The sequence below is a fragment of the Dromiciops gliroides genome, chromosome 3 (assembly GCF_019393635.1).
Source record: "Dromiciops gliroides isolate mDroGli1 chromosome 3, mDroGli1.pri, whole genome shotgun sequence".
NCBI classification, from domain to species: Eukaryota; Metazoa; Chordata; class Mammalia; order Microbiotheria; family Microbiotheriidae; genus Dromiciops; species Dromiciops gliroides.
Window position 1 is genome coordinate 125372077 of NC_057863.1, and position 19207 is coordinate 125391283.

The window sequence follows — 19207 nt, forward strand, 5'->3', positions numbered from 1 at the left end:
CTTAATAATTTCCAATTCCTTGCCACCAGAAAAAGAGCTGCTATGAATATTTTTGTATATGTGGATCCTTTCCCCTTTTTATGATCTCTTTAGGATACAGACCTATTTATGGTATTACTGGATCAAAGGGTATGCACAGTTTTATAGTACTTTGGGAATAGTTCCAAATTGTTTTCTAGACTTGTTGGATCAATTCACAACTCCACCAATTTTTCTACATCTTCTCCAACATTTATAGTTTTCATTTACTGTCATATTAGAATTGAATTTCTCTAATCAATAGTGATTTAGAACATTTTTTCATGTGACTATAGATCACTTTAATTTTTTCATTTGAAAACTCCCTGTTTATATCCTTTGACCATTTATCAGTTTGGAAATGACTTGTATTCCTTTTTTTGTTGTTTGTTTTTTGTTTTTTGTTTTTTGCAGGGCAATGAGGGTTAAGTGACTTGCCCAGGGTCACACAGCTAGTAAGTGTCAAGTGTCTGAGGCCAGATTTGAACTCAGGTACTCCTGAATCCAGGGCCGGTGCTTTACCACTGTGCCATCTATCTGCCCCCTTGTATTCCTTTTTTAAAAAAATTGTGGGGCAATGAGGGTTAAGTGACTTGCCCAGGGTCATACAGCTAGTAAGTGCCAAGTGTCCAAGGCCGGATTTGAACTCAGGTCCTGCTGAATCCAGGGCCAATGCTTTATCCACTGTGCCACCTAGCTGCCCCGACTCATATTCTTATAAATTTGACTTCGTTCTCTCTATATATTTGAGAAATGAAGCCTTTATCAGAAATACTGGCTATAAAAATGGTTTTCCAGCTTTGTGCTTTCCTTGTAATATTGGTTGTGCTGGTTTTGTTTGTGCAAAACCTTTATTTAATGTAATGTAATTAAAATGATCCAGTTTGAATTTTATGATGTCCTCTATTTCTTGTTTGTTCACAAATTCTTCCCTTCTCCATAGATCTGACAGGTAAACTCTCCCTTGCTCTTCTAATGTGCTTATGGTATCACCCTTTATGTCCAAATAATGTACCCATTTTGACCATATCTCAGTATAAGGTGTGAGATGTGTATCTATGCATAGTTTCTATCACGCTGCTCTCTAGTTTTCCCAGCAGTTTTTGTCAAATAGTGAGTTCTTATCCCAGATTCTGTAGTCTTTGGGGTTATTAAATAGTAGATTACTAAAGTCATTTACTACTGTGCCTCCTGTGCCTAACCTATTCCACTGATATACCACTCTAATTCTTAGCCAGTACCAAACAGTCCTGATGGTTGTAGAGTCTTTTTTCTTTATTAGGCCATGCTGACGCCTTCTTTGACCTCAGCTTTTTCTTAATGGGATAATAATGACATATAAAAAGTCATTTATGCTTTACCAATCACTTGACATACCTGATCTCCCAGTATCCTAGCAAGAAACCCACGAGGCAGTTTTGGTGGTTATTCTTGTCGTTTCAGTCACATCTGACTCTTTGCAACTCCATTTGGGGTTTTCTTGGCAGGGATACTGGGGTGGTTTGCCATTCCTTTCTCCAGCTCATTTTACAGATGAGGAAACTGAGGCAAACAGAATGAAGTAGTTTGCTCAGGGTCACATAGCTAGTGAGTGTTTGAAGCCAAATTTGAACTCAGGAACATGAAATTCCCTGACTTCAGGCCTTTGTGCTCCATCCACTGAGTTACCTAGTTGTCCCATGAAGCAGGTAGTCCAAGTATTATTTTTCCTCTTTGGAGGTCAGCAAATTGAGTCTTAGAGAAGAGTTGTAATTTGTAAAATGTGCTACAACTAGCTAATGGTGGAGATGCTACCTGAACCGCAGAATCCTTCTGATTTCAGGTCTTAATTCTCTTTCCATTATATTATATTGTCCATTGTAGGAATTAGAATTTAATTAAAAAAAAGGGAAAATATTTGATATACAGCTAGGTGTCAGTTAGTGAGAATAATGAATTCTCCTGAAGTGGTTGCATGATTTTAATTTGCATGGCATGGTTCTGTTGGACTGGAACCAATGACTGTTTCAAACACTTATAAGTCTGAATACTGTGAATTTGAAACCATGCAAGCACTTCCCAGGATTCACTCTTTGCACTAATCAGGATCCAGCTGTATACACAGATATGTAATATATATTACATCTATAAAATCATAAAGTGTCTAAATAATAGTACCATAGGTTATTTCTATATAAACGTTATATTTAGGAGTCTTGTGTTCCCTGCCTCGCAAATAGCGCTTTGGAAAGATCGTTGGATTTGGATAGAAATATGCAGTGTTCGTATAGTTGAAAAAAACATTGTATCTGTAGTCTGACAACCTTGGTTCAAATTCTGCCTCTGATACTTGCCATTCCAATAAACATATATTAAGCATCTACTACACGTCACACACTGTGCTAAGTACTGGGGATACAATTGATATAAAGAAAGATAGTTCTTACCCTCAAGGAGCTTGACATCTAAGTGGGAGACAACACACAAAAGAAGTCAGGAAAGCAGGGGAGGAGAAATCAGGGGTACTTGGTGCATCTTAAGGGTTGGAAACCAGGCAGAGCAGCAGACGGACAATGGAGGGAGCTGAAAGTCCAGTTTCTGCCCTCTAGAAAGATAGACATTGGCAGTTGATTGGTACTCCACCCTCCGGTCTTCCAAACAAAAGGGAGAGAGGAGGCTGAAGAAGTAGTGTCAATCAAGGAGAGGAATCTTGTTCCTGGAGTTGAAACCAGGCAGAACAGCAGATGCAGAGAGGAGTAGAACTTGTCACTTAATCCTTCCTCATCTCAGTTTTCTCATCTGTAAAAGGAGGGGATTAGACCGCATTGCCTCTGGGGTCCCTTTATACTCTAATTTTATGATCGTGTTATATTTAGTACTCCTGTGATCCTAGCATGTCACTTAAACTTCCTAGTCCTCAGTTTCTTCCCATGCTGAATGAAGTGTCTGAACTAGGGAATTCTTAGATTTCCTGCAGCCCTAAAGTCAAATAGAAGATCCCATGATTCTGACCTTCAAAAATAATTACTGGCAACAAGCTCATTTAGACCCTTCAATCTGGAAAGTGTTCTTCTGTTTACCCAAATCAATTCCTGGGAGAAATAAGCCAAGGATTCTTCCCATAATTATATGTATATTGCTCACAATGCCTAACTTGATGAATTATGCTTTGTTTGCCAAAGTTATGTTGGCATTTTCTCCAAAGTCCAGTGCCCAGAGTTGACAACTAAACACTAACTATATAATGAAATAAAGCAGAGTTTTCCCTCAATTTCCTTCACCCCAAGTTTTCTTTCTTTTTTTTAAAGAGTAGTTCCAGGATTGTTTTGACTCTAAATTCTATGTTTTTCCTTTTTGCTGTTTTGCTGGGCACTGTGAGCTTTAGACAGTTCATGAGGGAAAGGGAGGGAAATGCTATTCCCTTTTAAGTTGCTGCTGTCTTAGAACTAGGCTGGTCAAGTTGTGTCAAGGAAGAGTAAAACTAAACAAAACCAAGGCAAAACAAACTCCTTAACGTCTTGTTATCTAAGACCTCGTTTATGTTCCTTCCATCCTTCTTTTCCCTTCTTCAAGTCTTCAAGTCCTCTTATGCACCTTATCTTAGGCTGGTCATTGAGAGTTAGCTATACTAATATCTATTTCCAGAAGTGACACTATGAAAAAATTCTCCTAGCATTACGAAGCCTGCAATACAAATGAGATAACTGAAGCACATGGGTAAATTGAATAACTTGTCCAAGGTCAACCATGACTCAAGTGGGTGGGACTGGAATTTATGTAACTCTCTCTTCCTCTAGCAAGGTTAAAAATGGAGGCAAGCTTAAGTGAATTCCACAGTATTTCTCTGGCTTTTGACTTCTGACCTGAATTGGTGTGTCACTGAGATATTGCTCTTCTAGGGCATAAGTCACCCTAAAAGAGCCACTCACAAGATACTAGTCAGGGATACTAATTAATTTTTCTGTATTGTATAGTGCTTGACAGTATTACTATTAAAGTGATACTTCCCTAATTTTTTCCCTATCCATTGTAGAGTGAATGTTTTGTTTTCTGGTATTAAATATATATCTGGTGAACAGTGACATAATTTGCAGTTGTTGCCATTTTTCTTTTTTGGTAAATGATCATTTCCCCCATCACTTTGAAAGGCAACAACATGCCCTCTGGAGCCAAGGCCTTCCCTACTAAGATTTATGGAGACTTAGTCTTTAAGCATACAGGTCAAAGGATCAGACTTACTGTGTCATTGCAGGTATAGAATGTGCTTACGTTAATGAGGGTAGGTGTGCTATCATTTGAATTACTGTGTTCTCTAAATATGTTTGGGTGTGAAAATAATTTGAAAATCTTCATTTAAGAAAGTCCTAGTAATTTTTCCACTGATAAAAGCTACTGTTTCTCTCTCTCTCTCTCTCTCCCTCTCCCTCTCTCCTTCCCTCCCTCCCTCCCTCTCTCTTCCCTCTCCCTTGCCCTTCTACATCTTCCTCTACCTCTCTTCAATGCAGGTCCACATTTCTTACCTGGAACCAGTTGACAGGTTAAGTAACTTGCCTAATGTCACACAGCTAATACATATCAATACTTGAACCTATGTCCTGACTCTGAGGCCAGGCTGTTTTATAATTTCTGGACATGTCTGAATGAAAAAAAAATTAAACTCAAGGTTCCATTCCTCTTTTCCTTGATGCTTTTTTCTTATGCTGCACATACCCGTGATTTTAAAACTAGATCTTGATCTCCTTTTATATTTTCTTGCTCTTTGGAGCGAAGGGGGTACTCCTTATGAAGTCTTAAGTTTCAAGGTCCTTATTTCAGGACACTTTTTTGGTAGGTGTTAAATTGTATTTAATAAATTCCAGTGTTAGTATTATCATAGATATAATTATGTAAGGAGCCCTAGAGGGCATATAATACAACCCCCTCATTTTATAGCTAAGGAAACCCAAGCTAGGGAGGTTGTGGCAATAAATGTTAAGAGGCAGGATTTGAACTCAGGTTCTCTGACTGAAGGAGGAGTCAGAGTCCTTTCTGTTACACTGTAAAATAGATTTTTTCCTCCAAGGTAAGATATAGTTTACTAATAATTTCATCCCAGGACCCTGTCTTGTCTTCCTCCTTACCATTATAACCAACATCAAAACCCCCCACAAAAACACCAAAAAATCAGCAACAACAAAACAAACAATAACCAACAGCTAGCATTAGCTAGGCCAATAAAGAAAATATAGTTCCTATTCTCTAGAATTTTGTTTGCTTCTATCAGTCTTTTGCTCTCTCTGTAGTGTTAAAATACATTTGCATTATGTGTCAAAGTAACAAGAACCTTAGTATAATAATAGACTCTAGTGTAATTATGTTAGACCTTCCGGCCCCATGTGGGGGAGTTTTAGGATCTGAAACTGAAAATTGGATTCAGACTATAATATCAGAGTTATCAAGCACAGGCTTGAATGAGTTAATAGTGGGGGGAGGGGTGAGCTATGTCCCTCTGTAGTATATCTTTGGAGCTTTTCAGCACACTTTGGGGAGTAGCATGCCATTTAATGAGGTTCCCCTTGAGAAACAGTATTATTAGTATGCATAGAACCAACCAAGAGAAACATAAATTATATCATTATTTTTTACATCATCATTTAATTTTCTTTTCTTGTGTTTTGGACAAGTACCAACTGGATTGACCTAAGCTGAAATGATCCTGAAGTCATTTCCTGGCTGTTTCAAATGAAGCTAATTTTAACCATTCCCTAATAAATTTGAAACTAAAAGACACAGCTATACAATTTACCTCTTGTAGAAAAGTTTTCAAGTTACTTTCAAGGATTCTCTTCCTGTGGAATCTAGAAATGAATACTAAATATTAATCACAATATTGTTTCTCTTAATTTGGGCAACAGACAGTTTTCTTACATAGTTGTTTCCTTTTTGTGAAAGAATTGGGCCTGGATGGAAGAGTATTACATACTTAAATGAAGTTATATATCTCATGAGTAAATCTTTCTAGAACCTTCTTTCTCTTTATTTTTGATATGGCATTAAAGAACCTTGAACAGATGTTGACAACTTGTAATTTAATACATCATTTCTACATTTTCTTTTCAGTTTGATTAATAAGCTTAAGCCCGGAATCATTAGGAAGATCAATCGTTTATCTACACCAATAGCAGGTTTGGTAAGTAAATTGTCTTCAAACCCAGCTTTCTTCATATCTGAAAAGCAAGTTTCTTACAGGCAGGCTCTTTTATCTGAATCTATCATAAAAATAAGGCTTTGAGGTCATATCTCAGGAATTTTTTATCTTATTTTTCTTGAGTACCTATCTTTTCCTCCTTCCTTCCTGGGAGTTCTTCCTTTTCTCTTGGTTTCACATCTCTTAGTTTCATCCCTCCCTTTAATTGTTTTCTTTGTTGTTACTGTTTGCGTGGGATCTGAGATTTCATCAGAGTGGGAAATTCCCTGGCCGGGAAACTTTTTGCAAATGATGCACATAGAGGACTCACTTTAACCTATAGTCTCAGAATGTTGCTCTGGGCATTGAGAAGTGATATGATTTGTTCATATAAATGAGAGGTATAGATAGGACTTGAACCCAGGTCTTCTTGATTCCCAAAGCTGACCAAGTCATTATTTCTCACTACCTTCATCCATTCATCTTTTTTTTTTGGTGAGGCAATTGAGGTTAAGTGACTTGCCTAGGGTCACACAGCTAGTAAATGTCAAGTGTCTGAGGCCAGATTTGAACTCAGGTCCTCCTGAATCCAGGCCCAGTGCTCTATCCACTGTGCCACCTAGCTGCCCCCATTCATCTTTTTACTTAACACATTTTATCTGAAGTGACATTTGCAGCGTTGGTGGTAATGACCCCAGCAGTATGGCACCATTAGCTGTACAGTATATGCTGCTTAGCTCTTATATAATAACACATAATAATAACAATAATAACCCATATTTATGTGGTGTCTTAAGGCTGCTCAAGTGCTTTTCTTGTAATTACCCCGTTATAACTCTGTTAGAACATATAATTTTCTTATCCTTTTGCAAATGAGGAAACTGAGTTTCATTGAATTTAAACGACTTGCCTATGGTTAATAGATATTAAATATTAGTACTGTATAAGACATGCAGAGATAACTCTGAAGTGGCAGAGTGTATTGTAGGTTCTGCTGTTTCATTTGTGTGTGTGTGTGTGTGTGTGTGTGTATGTATGGTAGATCTCTCTAGATAACTTCTAACATGTTCTAGCTTCAATCTTTAATAAGCTCTCTTTTCAGAACCCTGATCCTTTATCTGTAAAATAAAGTAATCTAACTAGAATCAGGGCTTCTTAGTGTGGGGTTAGTGAAATTTTTTTTTAAAAAAACATTTAGATTACTGTATTTTAATACACTGGTAAGTCGCACAGTGTATAGAGTGCTAGGCCTGGAGTCAGGAAGACTCATTTTCCATTGTTCTATTCCAGTGTCAGATAATTACTAGCTATGTGACCCTGGGCAAGTCACTTAACTCTGTTTGTTTCAGTTTCCTCATCTGTAAAATGAGCTGGAGAAGGAAATTCCAAACCACTCTAGTATCTTTGCCAAGAGAACCCAAAAAGGGGTCAGGAAGAATTGACCATGATAGAAGCAACAGAGCAACGACAACATTTCAGTAAAATTGATTTCCTTCAATTCTGTCTATTCTGGTTTATGCATTTTTCTGAGAAGGGATTTTTGTAAGCTTCACCAGACTTCTGAAAAGGTCCATGACATAAAAGAGGTCAAGAATCCCTGTGATCAATGAAGTTTTTCCTGTTTTAAAATTTAAGTTCTACATGTAAATGATTCATCACAAACTCTTTTTCAGGGTATGTATATGCTAAGAGGATATTAACACAGTCAGTAAGGTTTTTGTAAATGAAAGAAAATTTATAATTAAAGATAGAAGGCTGATGGGTTTAAATAAGTCATGGATCCTTTAAGAATAAGGTGACAGCCTCTTTTATTCCTGTTAACAAATGGTAAATTACGATAGTGGAAAGTGATATATAATATCACATTGAACCACTGTTTTGCTTAACCATTTTCAAGGAATGTCCTTTATAGGGAGTTGGGTTTAACGTTCATTAAGAAGGATCTGTTGTCCAAAGGCAGAGTGTATACCAAATAAGTGGATGAATGGATGGATACATACATACATACATACATGATTTATATATACATGAATACATAAAAATAATGCATCAAGGATTTAGGAAGGAGGAAAGTTAAAATAAATCAACTTACCAGAATACTAATGTTCAAACTAATAAAATGGATACAAAAAATAAACTTTTTTGTGGAAAATCCAGGCAGTTTGTAATAAAATTCAGGCATCTTATACTTTGCTGTCAAAGTACTTACAGATGCTAAGTGCAGGCTTATTTATAGGCAAAAGTGCCAATGCTACTGAAGCTCACAGGTGGTCTGGAAATCTCATCTTAACATTGTGGTAAGGAGTTAGTTTGGCCCAAGGTCCCTGTTACTGGGGAGAACTTTGCTTAATCCAGTAGTAATGGAGACCACAGCCTTGGGATTCCACACGTCTCCTTGAGGGGTTTTAATAGTCTGCTTCTATTCTGGCCTTGGCTATTATAATGCTGCTAAGTTTTTAATATTCTTTGCTAAAAAGAACCTAGAAAATGAACATTACACATTAAGCACAGCACCATTCCTTTTAATCTGGGTAGCTGAGCTGTTTCATGGATAGTGGTTTCCTTTATGTGAGAAAACTGGACCCAAATGGTATGTTGCTAGGTTCCAATTAAAGCCAAACATTTTGATGGTTTAAAAATCAACAGAGCCCAAATGAGTTAGTTGTGCAGAGCTATTATGCTTTTAAAGTAGCTATACTGAATAATATTAACTTGATTAGCTAAGTTAAAAGATTTTGGATGACAATCTCAATTTTATTTAGAATCACTCAAATATGTGAATCATTTTTTATAACTGAATTCATTTCCTATATATTAAATTATGGAATGTTGCTCAGTAATTTCATGCATGGATTGCATGCGTTTTGATAAAAATAATCTCTGACCCCAAACTTTGCTATTCTCTACAGACTGTTAGGGGACACTTTCTGCAGATTTTAGGACAACGACAAGTTTGGGTAGTTTGTTTGTTTTGGCCACTAAAGGTTTAAGTTATAAGTCTTATTCTCTGATTAGATAGAAACATAACATTGGGAAATTTTTGGATTATAAAAATAAGATATTGTGTTCATATTTGAAGCTGTGTACTGGAAATACTATCTAAATCTTGCTTTCTATCTAGAAACTTAGAGCAAATGTTTTCCTAAATACTTTAATTTATATCAACAAAAAATGTTCTCTAGAGTTCATAATACAGAACATTTTAAACTAGACAGTTAGGATAAGATAAGAACACTTGTAAAGAGCTATGAAGTCACTATAGGAAGTCAGCTTTCGGAAGCCCAGTCTTTAAGACACAGATCAAATGCTACCTCCTCAATCAAGGGTTCTGTGGTTTATCCTCATTTACCCAAGATGGATTTGAAATGTGGTCTTATCAGGGCAGTATAGCAGAATGGTCACTTCTTTAGTTCAGGATACCATGCCTCTCTTTGTGTAGCATTTTTGGCTCCTCTGTCACATTTTTGATCTATATTGGATTTGTAGTCAACTAAAACCTCCAATTTTTTCATATTAACTGCTTCTTTGTCAACTATTCCCCATCTTTGTAATATAACATTGATTTTTTGAACCCAAGTCTGAGACTTTACATTTATGCCTATTACATTTCATCTTACAAGGTTTAGGCCAATATTTCAGTCTGCCGATCTCTTTTTTTTTGGATCCTAACTTAATCATTCTGTATGTTGGCTCTTGCTATTTGCATTGTGTTTCCTAAAAATTTGATTAGGAAAAGAAGTTTGGTTAAGAACTGGTGCTCTGAAAGAACAAGTTCATAAAGAACTACCACAAAGGCTAGGATTTGGGGTTTCATTATTCTCTCTACTCCCTTTTTTACCTCTTTCTTTTTTCCTTGTTATTTAGTGGTCTTTGCAACCCCATTTGGGGTTTTCTTGGCAAAGATACTGGAGTGGTTTGCCATTTCCTTCTTCAGATCATTTTATAGATCTGAGGCAAACAGGGTTAAGTGACTTCCTAGGGTTACAGAGCTAGTAAGTATCTGAGATTGGACTTGAACTCAGGTCTTCCTGACTCCAGGCAGTCACTCTTTCCAATGCACCACCTAGCTATTTTTTTCCTTTGGCTTCCCTTTTGTACTTACTCATTCTCTTTACCTCCTTTTCACTCCTCCATCTCTATCCTTATGTGATCCTTTTGTGATCTCTCTCCTCCTTCAAGACTGGCCCCTGTTATTTATTTTAACCTGATTTATTCTGCATTCCAGGATGGTGGGTGAGGAGCCTGAATTGTTGCTTTAAAGGAACAGCTTGATGGAGACATAACTTTGGGATTAGGGAGAGTACTTAGAGCTTCCTCACCTTCCTTGTGTGTTTTTTTGCAAGAGAAGATAGGGAGATGATACATGATGAAGAGAGTTTGCATCATGACTTACTAGAGAGCATCTTCACTGACATGATTCAGAGCTCTGACATCCTTTTGGGTCATGCACCCCATTTAGTAGTTGCCTTTGCCTGCAATCTTTAGTTAGCTTCTTATAGCCCTTTAAAAAAGAGAAAAGGATGTTTTTATTATTATCTCATGGCACTTTCAGGGGATTTATACAAGAGTTTCATTCAAAATGCTTTGGCATATACTGCATGGGAACTAGTGCCTAGCACTTAAATGCTTCAGTAGATAGACAGTTTAGGTGAGACAGTCCTTTCTTTCATTGGACATTCTACTAGGAGGATTGACAAGAAACAAATTACTATAATCTAAAATGATATATGACCTATAATAATGGTGATGATGATAATAATAATGATGATAATGATAGCTAACATTTTTGTAGTATTTACTATGTGCCTGGCACTGTACGAAGCACTTTACAATTATTATCTCATTTGATCTTCACAACAACACTGGGAGGTTGGTGCTATTATCATATCCATCTTATAGTTCCAAAAATTGAGGCAGACAGAGGTAAATGGCTTTTCCTGAGTCACACAGCTAATAAGTATCTGAGGCTTGATTTGAACCTGGTTCTTCCTGACTCCAGACCCTGTACTGCACTGCTAAGCTGCCCTATGCAAATGAAGTGGGTTTTTTTGGGTTTTTTTTTTTTTTTGAGTTGAGGGAGGAAATTGTCATTACAGACTTCTTGGAGTCAAGAAGACTTGAGTTCAAATCCACAATATTCCATTCCATTCATATATTATCCTTTGTTTAGCTGTTTCACAGTTTATGGACACCCTCTTAGCTTCCACTTCTTCGCTATAAGAAATTGCTGATATACATTTTTTTTCCGGTTGTATATATGGGTACTTTCCCTCTTTCTTTGATCTCTTTCAGGGTATAGGTCTAGTAGTGGTATCCCTGGGTCAAAGGGTATGCATGGCTTATTGTCTTTTGGGGCATGGTTCCAAACTTTGTTCTATCCTATATGCTATGTCCTGTACATAAACCTCTGCATTCTTGCATGGGTCATGTATGTTTCATGCTTTGGATGCTTGCTTTTCTTCAACACTTGGAATCTTCAGCTCAAGGGTTATCTTCTGCATGTCCTACAAGTCCTATTCTTCTAATGCATTAGTGTTGTGCTAACAACACTGTTATTTTGTTTTATTTATTATGGTCTTATTGTATATCTATTTTTTTTTCAGGAAAATATAAGTTCCTTGAGGACAGAGACTGTTTTTGTTTTTGACTAGCACAGTGCTTGGCATGTTAATAAATGCTTGTGCAGTTGAGATAGAAGTGTTAGCCTAAGCTAAGGAATAGGAATACCTTTCTCTCCCTGTGAGATAGGAAAGAAGGAAAGTTTGGGCTACAAGAGAGTCAATAAGAGTAGAGTGGGTTGTAGGGTAGTGTAAAAGGTGAAAGTCCAACTGAATTTATGAAATTAGCTTGATTTCCATGACTTGTCTAGTGGTAACAGGAGCCTGGGAGCAGAATTGGATATGTTGAGTTGTTGTGGATGCCTGTGACTGGGGAGAGTGGAAGGTCCAAATGGCCCCAAATTCTAAGGCGATTGCTATTACCCATTGAATTATAATTCAAATGAAAATAGTAAAAACTTAGTTTAAAAATCTGTTACCCTTAAGGGGATACTACAATGTCATATATCAGGATGATTAGTTTTCCATGGAAATCTATGAAATAGATTTGTTTTTATATAGCAATTTCCCTTAATTTGAAAGAATGGAAACTTGTTCACCTACCTTGAAATTATTTTGGGTACAAATGAATTTCTATTTGACTCTCCATTATGGTGCTTTTATGTCTGAATAGAAACTTAATAAGAATAATAAGCCAATTGTAACTGAATTAGGAATAGTTTTTACTTCCTGTAATTTACTTAGTAGTGCCTCTGCAATTTATATGTTTTCTTTAGAAAATTAAATAAAACACTGGGTTCTGAGTTTAGTATGCAAAAGAGAAGTCTAGCAACTCTCTTTAACCTTTTGCCAGCACCAATAGTTGTGGGAGGCCCCTGAGGAGTGCCAGGGTGGGCTAGTTGATAACAACTAATAAAGAAGGAAATTTTACAAGTTCTTGGTTTCTGAAGACTGACTGAAGAATGAATCTATTCTGTGGCACAAGCCAAATAAGTTGGCTGATTTAGATAGTGCATTGAAGTCAAGCTTCCTTTTCTGCTTTTTAAAAATAATATTTCATTTTTTCTTCAATTACATGTAAAAACAATTTATAATGTTTTTTTTTTAATTTTGAAATCTAAATACCATTTCTCCCTCCCTTCCCTTGCCCCTCCTTGGTGTGGTAAGCAAGTTGATATGGGTTATATATGTCAAGCTTCCTTTTCCATTTCAGAGATTGTCTTTCTTTTCCTTTCTCCCCTTCCCCACCACAACTGTCTTACCCCATTTACCATGTCAGTTTAGCCTACCATTAACCATTTACCAATTTATGGGCATTCATTCTGTTTCTAGTTCTTTGCTATAAAAAATGCTACTCTCAATATTTTGGTGGATATGTGGTTTTCAGCATTGACTTCTTTGGGATTTATGCCTACCAGTGGAATTTCTAGGTCACATGGTATAGATATTTTAGTCACTTTACTAGCATAGTTCAGAATGGTTGGATTAATTTACCAAGTCATTGACAATGTATTAGTGTTCTATCTTTCTACCATCCCTCCACATTGACTATTCTCAGTTTTTGCCATCTTTGCCAATTTTTCCTGGATTAGAGGTAAAGCCTTAGAGTTGTTTTCACTTGTATTTCTCTAATTGGTGGTTTGAGTTTTCTTAGGGCTTTCTTTCTTAAGGTTATTAATTAAAAAAATTTTTTTTTAGAAATCTGCATTCATAATCTTGCATAGCTTATTTATTGGAGAGTGGCTTTTAGTTTGGTAAAGGTATGATCAGTGGTAGAACAAAGGGGCAAAAAATTTGAGAGGAGAGGATCATATAGAGTTGAGTTGGTTGACTAAGGATTTGAGTTAGGGAATGCTAGATAGTATAGCCAGAGCAGGAGAGATGACTTTAGGGAAGGTAATAATAGAGGTCATAGTGAGGATGAAAAAAAGAGTATGGTTAGGGTTACAAGGCAGAGAGAAAAATGGAATAACAAAATATTATGACCAGATAAAGGAATTTAGGAGTTTGTGAAGATAGAAGTGGGATATTTGTGATTGTTGATGAGATCAAGGGTATGATCATTTCTTTGAGTAGATAGGCAATGGGAATTGAATTGAGGAACTGGAAAATTTTCATATTTGAGGGAGCCTCAGTATATATGTTGTAGTTCCCTAGTATGAGTGCAAGAATTGAAGAGAAAGTCTGAGTTCAGCTCTTATTGAGAAAGGCAATGTGATTTGTGACTTGTGTGACTTGGCTGGGGGCAGGAATAGGGGTGGGGGGGGTCACAGAGTCAGTGTGTGTCAGGAGAGGGTCTTGAATTTGGCCCCAAGCCCAGTTCTTTATCCACTAAGTCACAAGTCTCTCTCTTACAAAGCAAATAGAAGGTAATTTTCAGGGCCAGAAGGAGGTATTAGCAACTGGAGAGATCAGGGAAAGTCTAATGTGGGATGCAGCACCTGCATTGAGTTTTGGAGAAAGTTAGATGACAGTGAAGAAAGCTAGGTGGAGGTGAGGAAGGAGTACATTCCAGATATGAAGGATAACCTGTTCATAAACGGGGGGCAAGAAATGGAATGTCTTCTGTGAGGACTAGCCAGGAGGCATTTTGGCCAGATCATAGAATACGTGACTTTAAAAGTCTGGAAAAGTAGGCTCAAACCAGATTATGAAGGATTTTATAAGTCTCCTAGATTATTTTGTTTTTGATCTTCTTGAGTGGAGGAATGATAAGGTCACATATGCTTTAGAAAAATCCTTTCATAGAGGGTGGATTGGAGAGGCAAGGGATTTGGCACATAAGGATCTGTTAGGCTATTATAATAGTCTAGGAAGGTGACAAGGTATGAATTAGGGGGTTGAGAGAAAGGGACAGATGATTAAGAGACATTGTGGAGACAGACTGGATAAGACTTGGAAACCTTCTGGGTCTAGTGAATAAGGAGGGAGTTTAGAGTCATCAATGACTTTAAGATTGTGAATTTAGGTGGCTGGAAGATGGTTGTACCCCCAAAAGAAAAAGGAAAGATAGAAAAAGGAGTGGGTTTTGCAGGGGAAAGTGCTATTTTAAAAAAATTTTTAGTTTTATTTTATTTTCATTTCCAGATTCCAAACTCTTAAGTTTATTTATTTTTTAAAATTAGCTCAAAGATCAACAATGTGACTCTAAATCCTCTGGATTTTTTGGATTTAATTATAATTGTTCTTTTAAATTTGAACTCCCTTAACTTGTGGGCTGTGGTATTCTTTTTTTTTTTTTTTTGGCAGGGCAATGAGGGTTAAGTGACTTGCCCAGGGTCACACAGCTAGTAAGTGTCAAGTGTCTCAGGCTGGATTTGAACTCAGGTCCTCCTGAATCCAGGGCCAGTGCTTTATCCACTGAGCCACCTAGCTGCCCCCTGTGGTATTCTTTTGAAGACAATGGTTCAAACTCTGGTTTTTGCTCATCCTTTATTTGTAGTTCTGTTTTGTAGTCTACCTGTTTTAATCTTAACATCAAAAGTGATTCATAAGGTCATAGATCTAGAAATGGAAAGAACCTAAGACACCATCTTGTCCAACTCGGTTTTTTTTGTTTTTTTGGTGAGGCAATTGGGGTTAAGTGACTTGCCCAGGGTCACACAGCCAGTAAGTGTTAAGTGTCTGAGGTTGGATTTGAACTCAGGTCCTCCTGACTCCAGGGCCGGTGCTCTATCCACCCCGCCATCTAGCTGCCCCCAATTCGTTTTACAGATGAGAAAACTGATACCTGCAGAGCTTAAGTGACCTGCACATGGTCGCACAAGTAATAAGCATCAGACTTGGCATTTGAACCCATTTCTGACCATGATTTAGTACTTTTCCACACTTCCATACTGTTCACTAATTCATTTTTCAAGCTGTTGACTTTTTTTCATGACCCTCCTGCATCACTCTCATTTCTCTTTCCATCTTTTCCTCCACCTCTTACTTTTTCCTCTACCTCTCTTACTTTATCTTCAAAATCCTTTTCGAAGAAGGCTTCCATGGCCTGAGGCCAATTCATATTTTTCTTGGACGCTTTGGATGTAGGAGCTTTGACTTTGCTATTATCTTCTTCTGAGGGTCTATTTTGATCTACCTTGCCACCAAAGATACTTTCAATGCTCTCACTAATTCATTTTTAACTCAACAAGCATTATTAGGTATCTGTAGTCTGTCAGACTCTGTGCAAGGAATAAAAAAAAATAATGAAATAAGTTCCTTCCCTCAAGGAGCTTTTATTGCAGGAGGGAATTTGGGAAGATAACAAGTAAGCATCTATGAGTAAATACAAAATACATACAGGGTGATTTATTGGGTGATAAATCTTTTTTTTTTTTTTTGGGCAGGGCAATGGGGGTTAAGTGACTTGCCCAGGGTCACACAGCTAGTAAGTGTCAAGTATCTGAGGCCAGATTTGAACTCAGGTACTCCTGAATCCAGGGCCAGGTCCTTTATCCAATGAGCCACCTAGCTGCCCCACATTAATCCACTGGATTAGATTATCACAAAAGATGTTTTGCTTTGTCTTTTCATAAAAGAAGATGGTGTTGTGGCTTGTTTATATGTTTATGTTATAAAAGGGTTAATCTCTTTTTAGGATGACTATCATAGATGTGGAATGTGGGAGGTGAGGCTGGAAAGGTATCTCCCCATTCAGGTATGTTGTAGAATTCAGGAAATGTGAAAAGATGCCAACTACTTAAGCTGTTTAAAAGCATTGGTTTTCTGTATCTGTGTATTATTACTACTTAAAGAATTAACAAAATGCCAGGATCCCATCTGCCACTACTAAATTACTGTTTTTCCAGGTTATTTCTGTGGTTAACACTCCTGTTGCTACACTGTATTCTACCCTGCTTTCCTACTCACTCTCCACCCATATACTGATAACCAATTCATGAATAGATATCAGAGTACTTAATATGTGCCAGGCCCTGTGTTGACATTTGGTTCTCCTGCTTCTGTTAGCAAAAGAAAATTAAATTCACTTAAAGAATCTATCATTGACATTTCAAATCTATTTTCCAGACTACTGTCATATACTTATGCCATTTTTTTCAGAGGAGGATTTTAGCAGTTGGAATACCACCCTAGAGAAGGCTGGGAACTTGACCATGATGTCAGTTCTTCCCCCCCAGTGTTTCTAAGAGCTAACATGCCTCCTCTATCTTCTTCTCTAGGCCCTGGGACAGTATAACAAGTACAGGTGTAAATGCCTGTTTTCCTTCTGGGGAGTGTCCATCTCTGAGGTAGTAAATAGCAGTAATGTTGCAGAATTAAGGCCAAAGGGAAGTTTTTCACTGAGTACCTCTTATTCAGGGGTGGCAAACTCAAATCCCTGTGGCTTACTGACTTAGAGAATCATAAACTGACATTTTGTATGATGTTTTGTATTTTTATCTATTTTGTTAAATATTCCCCATTTACATTTTCCTGGCTCCAGCTATATTCTGGAGTTTGGAGGGCCTTGAATTTGACCTCTCTGTTCTTAGCTATACTGCGATGTTGAGCAAACAAATGGGTGCCAAACCCATTTGAAAGGAGGCTCCTTAAGTGAAACCTTGGATATTTGCTGCAGACAAAACTTCATCTATTTTGGTGGGTGGTAGTGAAGAAAATGAATACTTGTAGTGTTTCTGGCTATTGGAGTAGGCCTGAGTCTAGTGTTATACTGATTTTATACTAATTTTACAAATTGAGACAGTACTGCTATAAAAATGTAAAACTAGGGGCATCTAGGTGGCGCAGTGGATAAAGCACCAGCCCTGGAGTCAGGAGGACCTGAGATCAAATTTGGCCTCAGGCACTTGACACTTACTAGTTGTGTTACCCTGGGCAAGTCACTTAACCCCCATCGCCCACAAAAAACTGAAAAAACCAAAAAAACCCAACACAAACAAAAATATAAAATTAGGAAAATGTAACACTACTTTAAGGAATGGTGTGGGCCTAGAATTCTGTCAGTATAGAGAACTCCTGGTGTAGCAATTCCCTTCTCCAATGTTCCCTGGCTTTTGTTATTGTTCAGCCATTTCATTCATGTCTGACTCTTCATGACCCCATTTGGGGTTTTCTCAGCAAAGATGGAGTAGTTTTGTGCTGTTTCCTTCTCCAGCTCATTTTACAGTTGAGGAAACTGAGGTAAACAGGGTTAAGTGACTTGTCCAGGGTCACATAGGTATGTGTCTGAGGCTGGATTTGAACTCAGATATTCCTGATTCCAGGCCCAGTGCTTTATTCACTGCATCATCTTCCTTCCCAGTGCACCTTAACTACTTGCCTAAAACTTATGAGTCCTAGAAAACTGCCTAAAATACTGAAAGATTAGGCAATTTGCCTAAGGTCACATAGCTTTTCTGTGTCTCAGACTGAGGCCTCATACTACATTATGCTGCCTCTCACTCTGCTATCATTACTCATGATTTTATAGACTTGTCACTAAACCGTTCCTTAAAATAGTTTATTGGGAACTTAGTTGTACATATCCCCTTTTATATTATCCAGGGGGTACTTGGTCTCATAGATACAAAGAATCTGAGTTGATCTAGTCTAATTAAATTTGCAAGAGAAATCCCTGAGCATTGGTCCTTTCCCATATGTTGAAAGACCTTCAGAGGTAGAAAATTCACTATTTCAGGAGGCAGTCCATTTGTTCCACTTTGGGCCATCTCTAAGAAAAGCTTATTTATTTATAATGCTAAGCCCCAATCTTGACTCCATGTAACTTCTGCCCTTAGCTCAACAATCTTAAGCAACAAATAAATAAACAATAAACAAACAAACAGATAGATAAATAAATGGAAGATGAAAAATAAAAATTAAATTCCCCTTTCAGTTGCCAGCCCTTCAGCTATTGAAAGCTATCAAATCCCTGCTAACTCTTCTCTGCTTCTCCTTCGTAAATAGTCCTAATTCCTTAAAAGATTCTTCAAGTGGCATGATTTTGGACCACTTTGCTTTATTTTCTCTGTACCACAACCCTCTCGATGTTTAGAAACATCTTTTAGGTCTGACTTTTGTTCAGAGCATGAGATTTGTTAAATAAACTGTGCTGCCGTAGATTCTCAGAAATAATTTGATGTCTTGAAAGAAATCAGCAGAAAAGGAACGCAGTTGCCACACCCTTTGCCTTCAATAAATTTTTAGATCTTTTTTATTCAAGCCTAGCCAATTGCTTGATTTTCTCACTTATCTTAATTTCTAGTAATGGTCTGACAGGGAGTAGAGGGTTTTTAAATTTTTTTTAGTATATAATATTAATATTTCATTTCAAGTAGGATTGGACTGTATGACTTTGTTTCCTTCTATTTCCAAGATGTTAATATTATTTGCCTAGACATGTATATACATTGTAAATTGAATATATGAATGTAGGACATTCCTTAAATTGACAGTCTCTCAGTGTGGCATATAGGATGGCATAAAGGCTCAGAAAATGTTCTTTTAAAGTTATAACTCGTGGATGATTAGGGCTTTAATTCAGGGCACTCACATTTTGACA

General features: G+C 37.2%; 1 protein-coding gene across 13 annotated transcripts in view; it reads left to right on the plus strand.

Moving 5' to 3' along the window:
• LMO7 (LIM domain 7) overlaps nucleotides 1–19207 on the plus strand; it is a 252651-nt gene that overhangs the window by 103094 nt on the left and 130350 nt on the right. For 12 of the 13 annotated variants that reach the window (XM_043992291.1, XM_043992292.1, XM_043992290.1 and 9 more), the window contains exon 4: nucleotides 6097–6166. The exons of the other annotated variant lie outside the window; for it this stretch is intronic. In XM_043992291.1, coding sequence (XP_043848226.1) covers nucleotides 6097–6166 — 70 coding nt within the window. The remainder of the gene's footprint in view (nucleotides 1–6096; nucleotides 6167–19207) is intronic. 13 annotated transcript variants of the gene reach the window in all.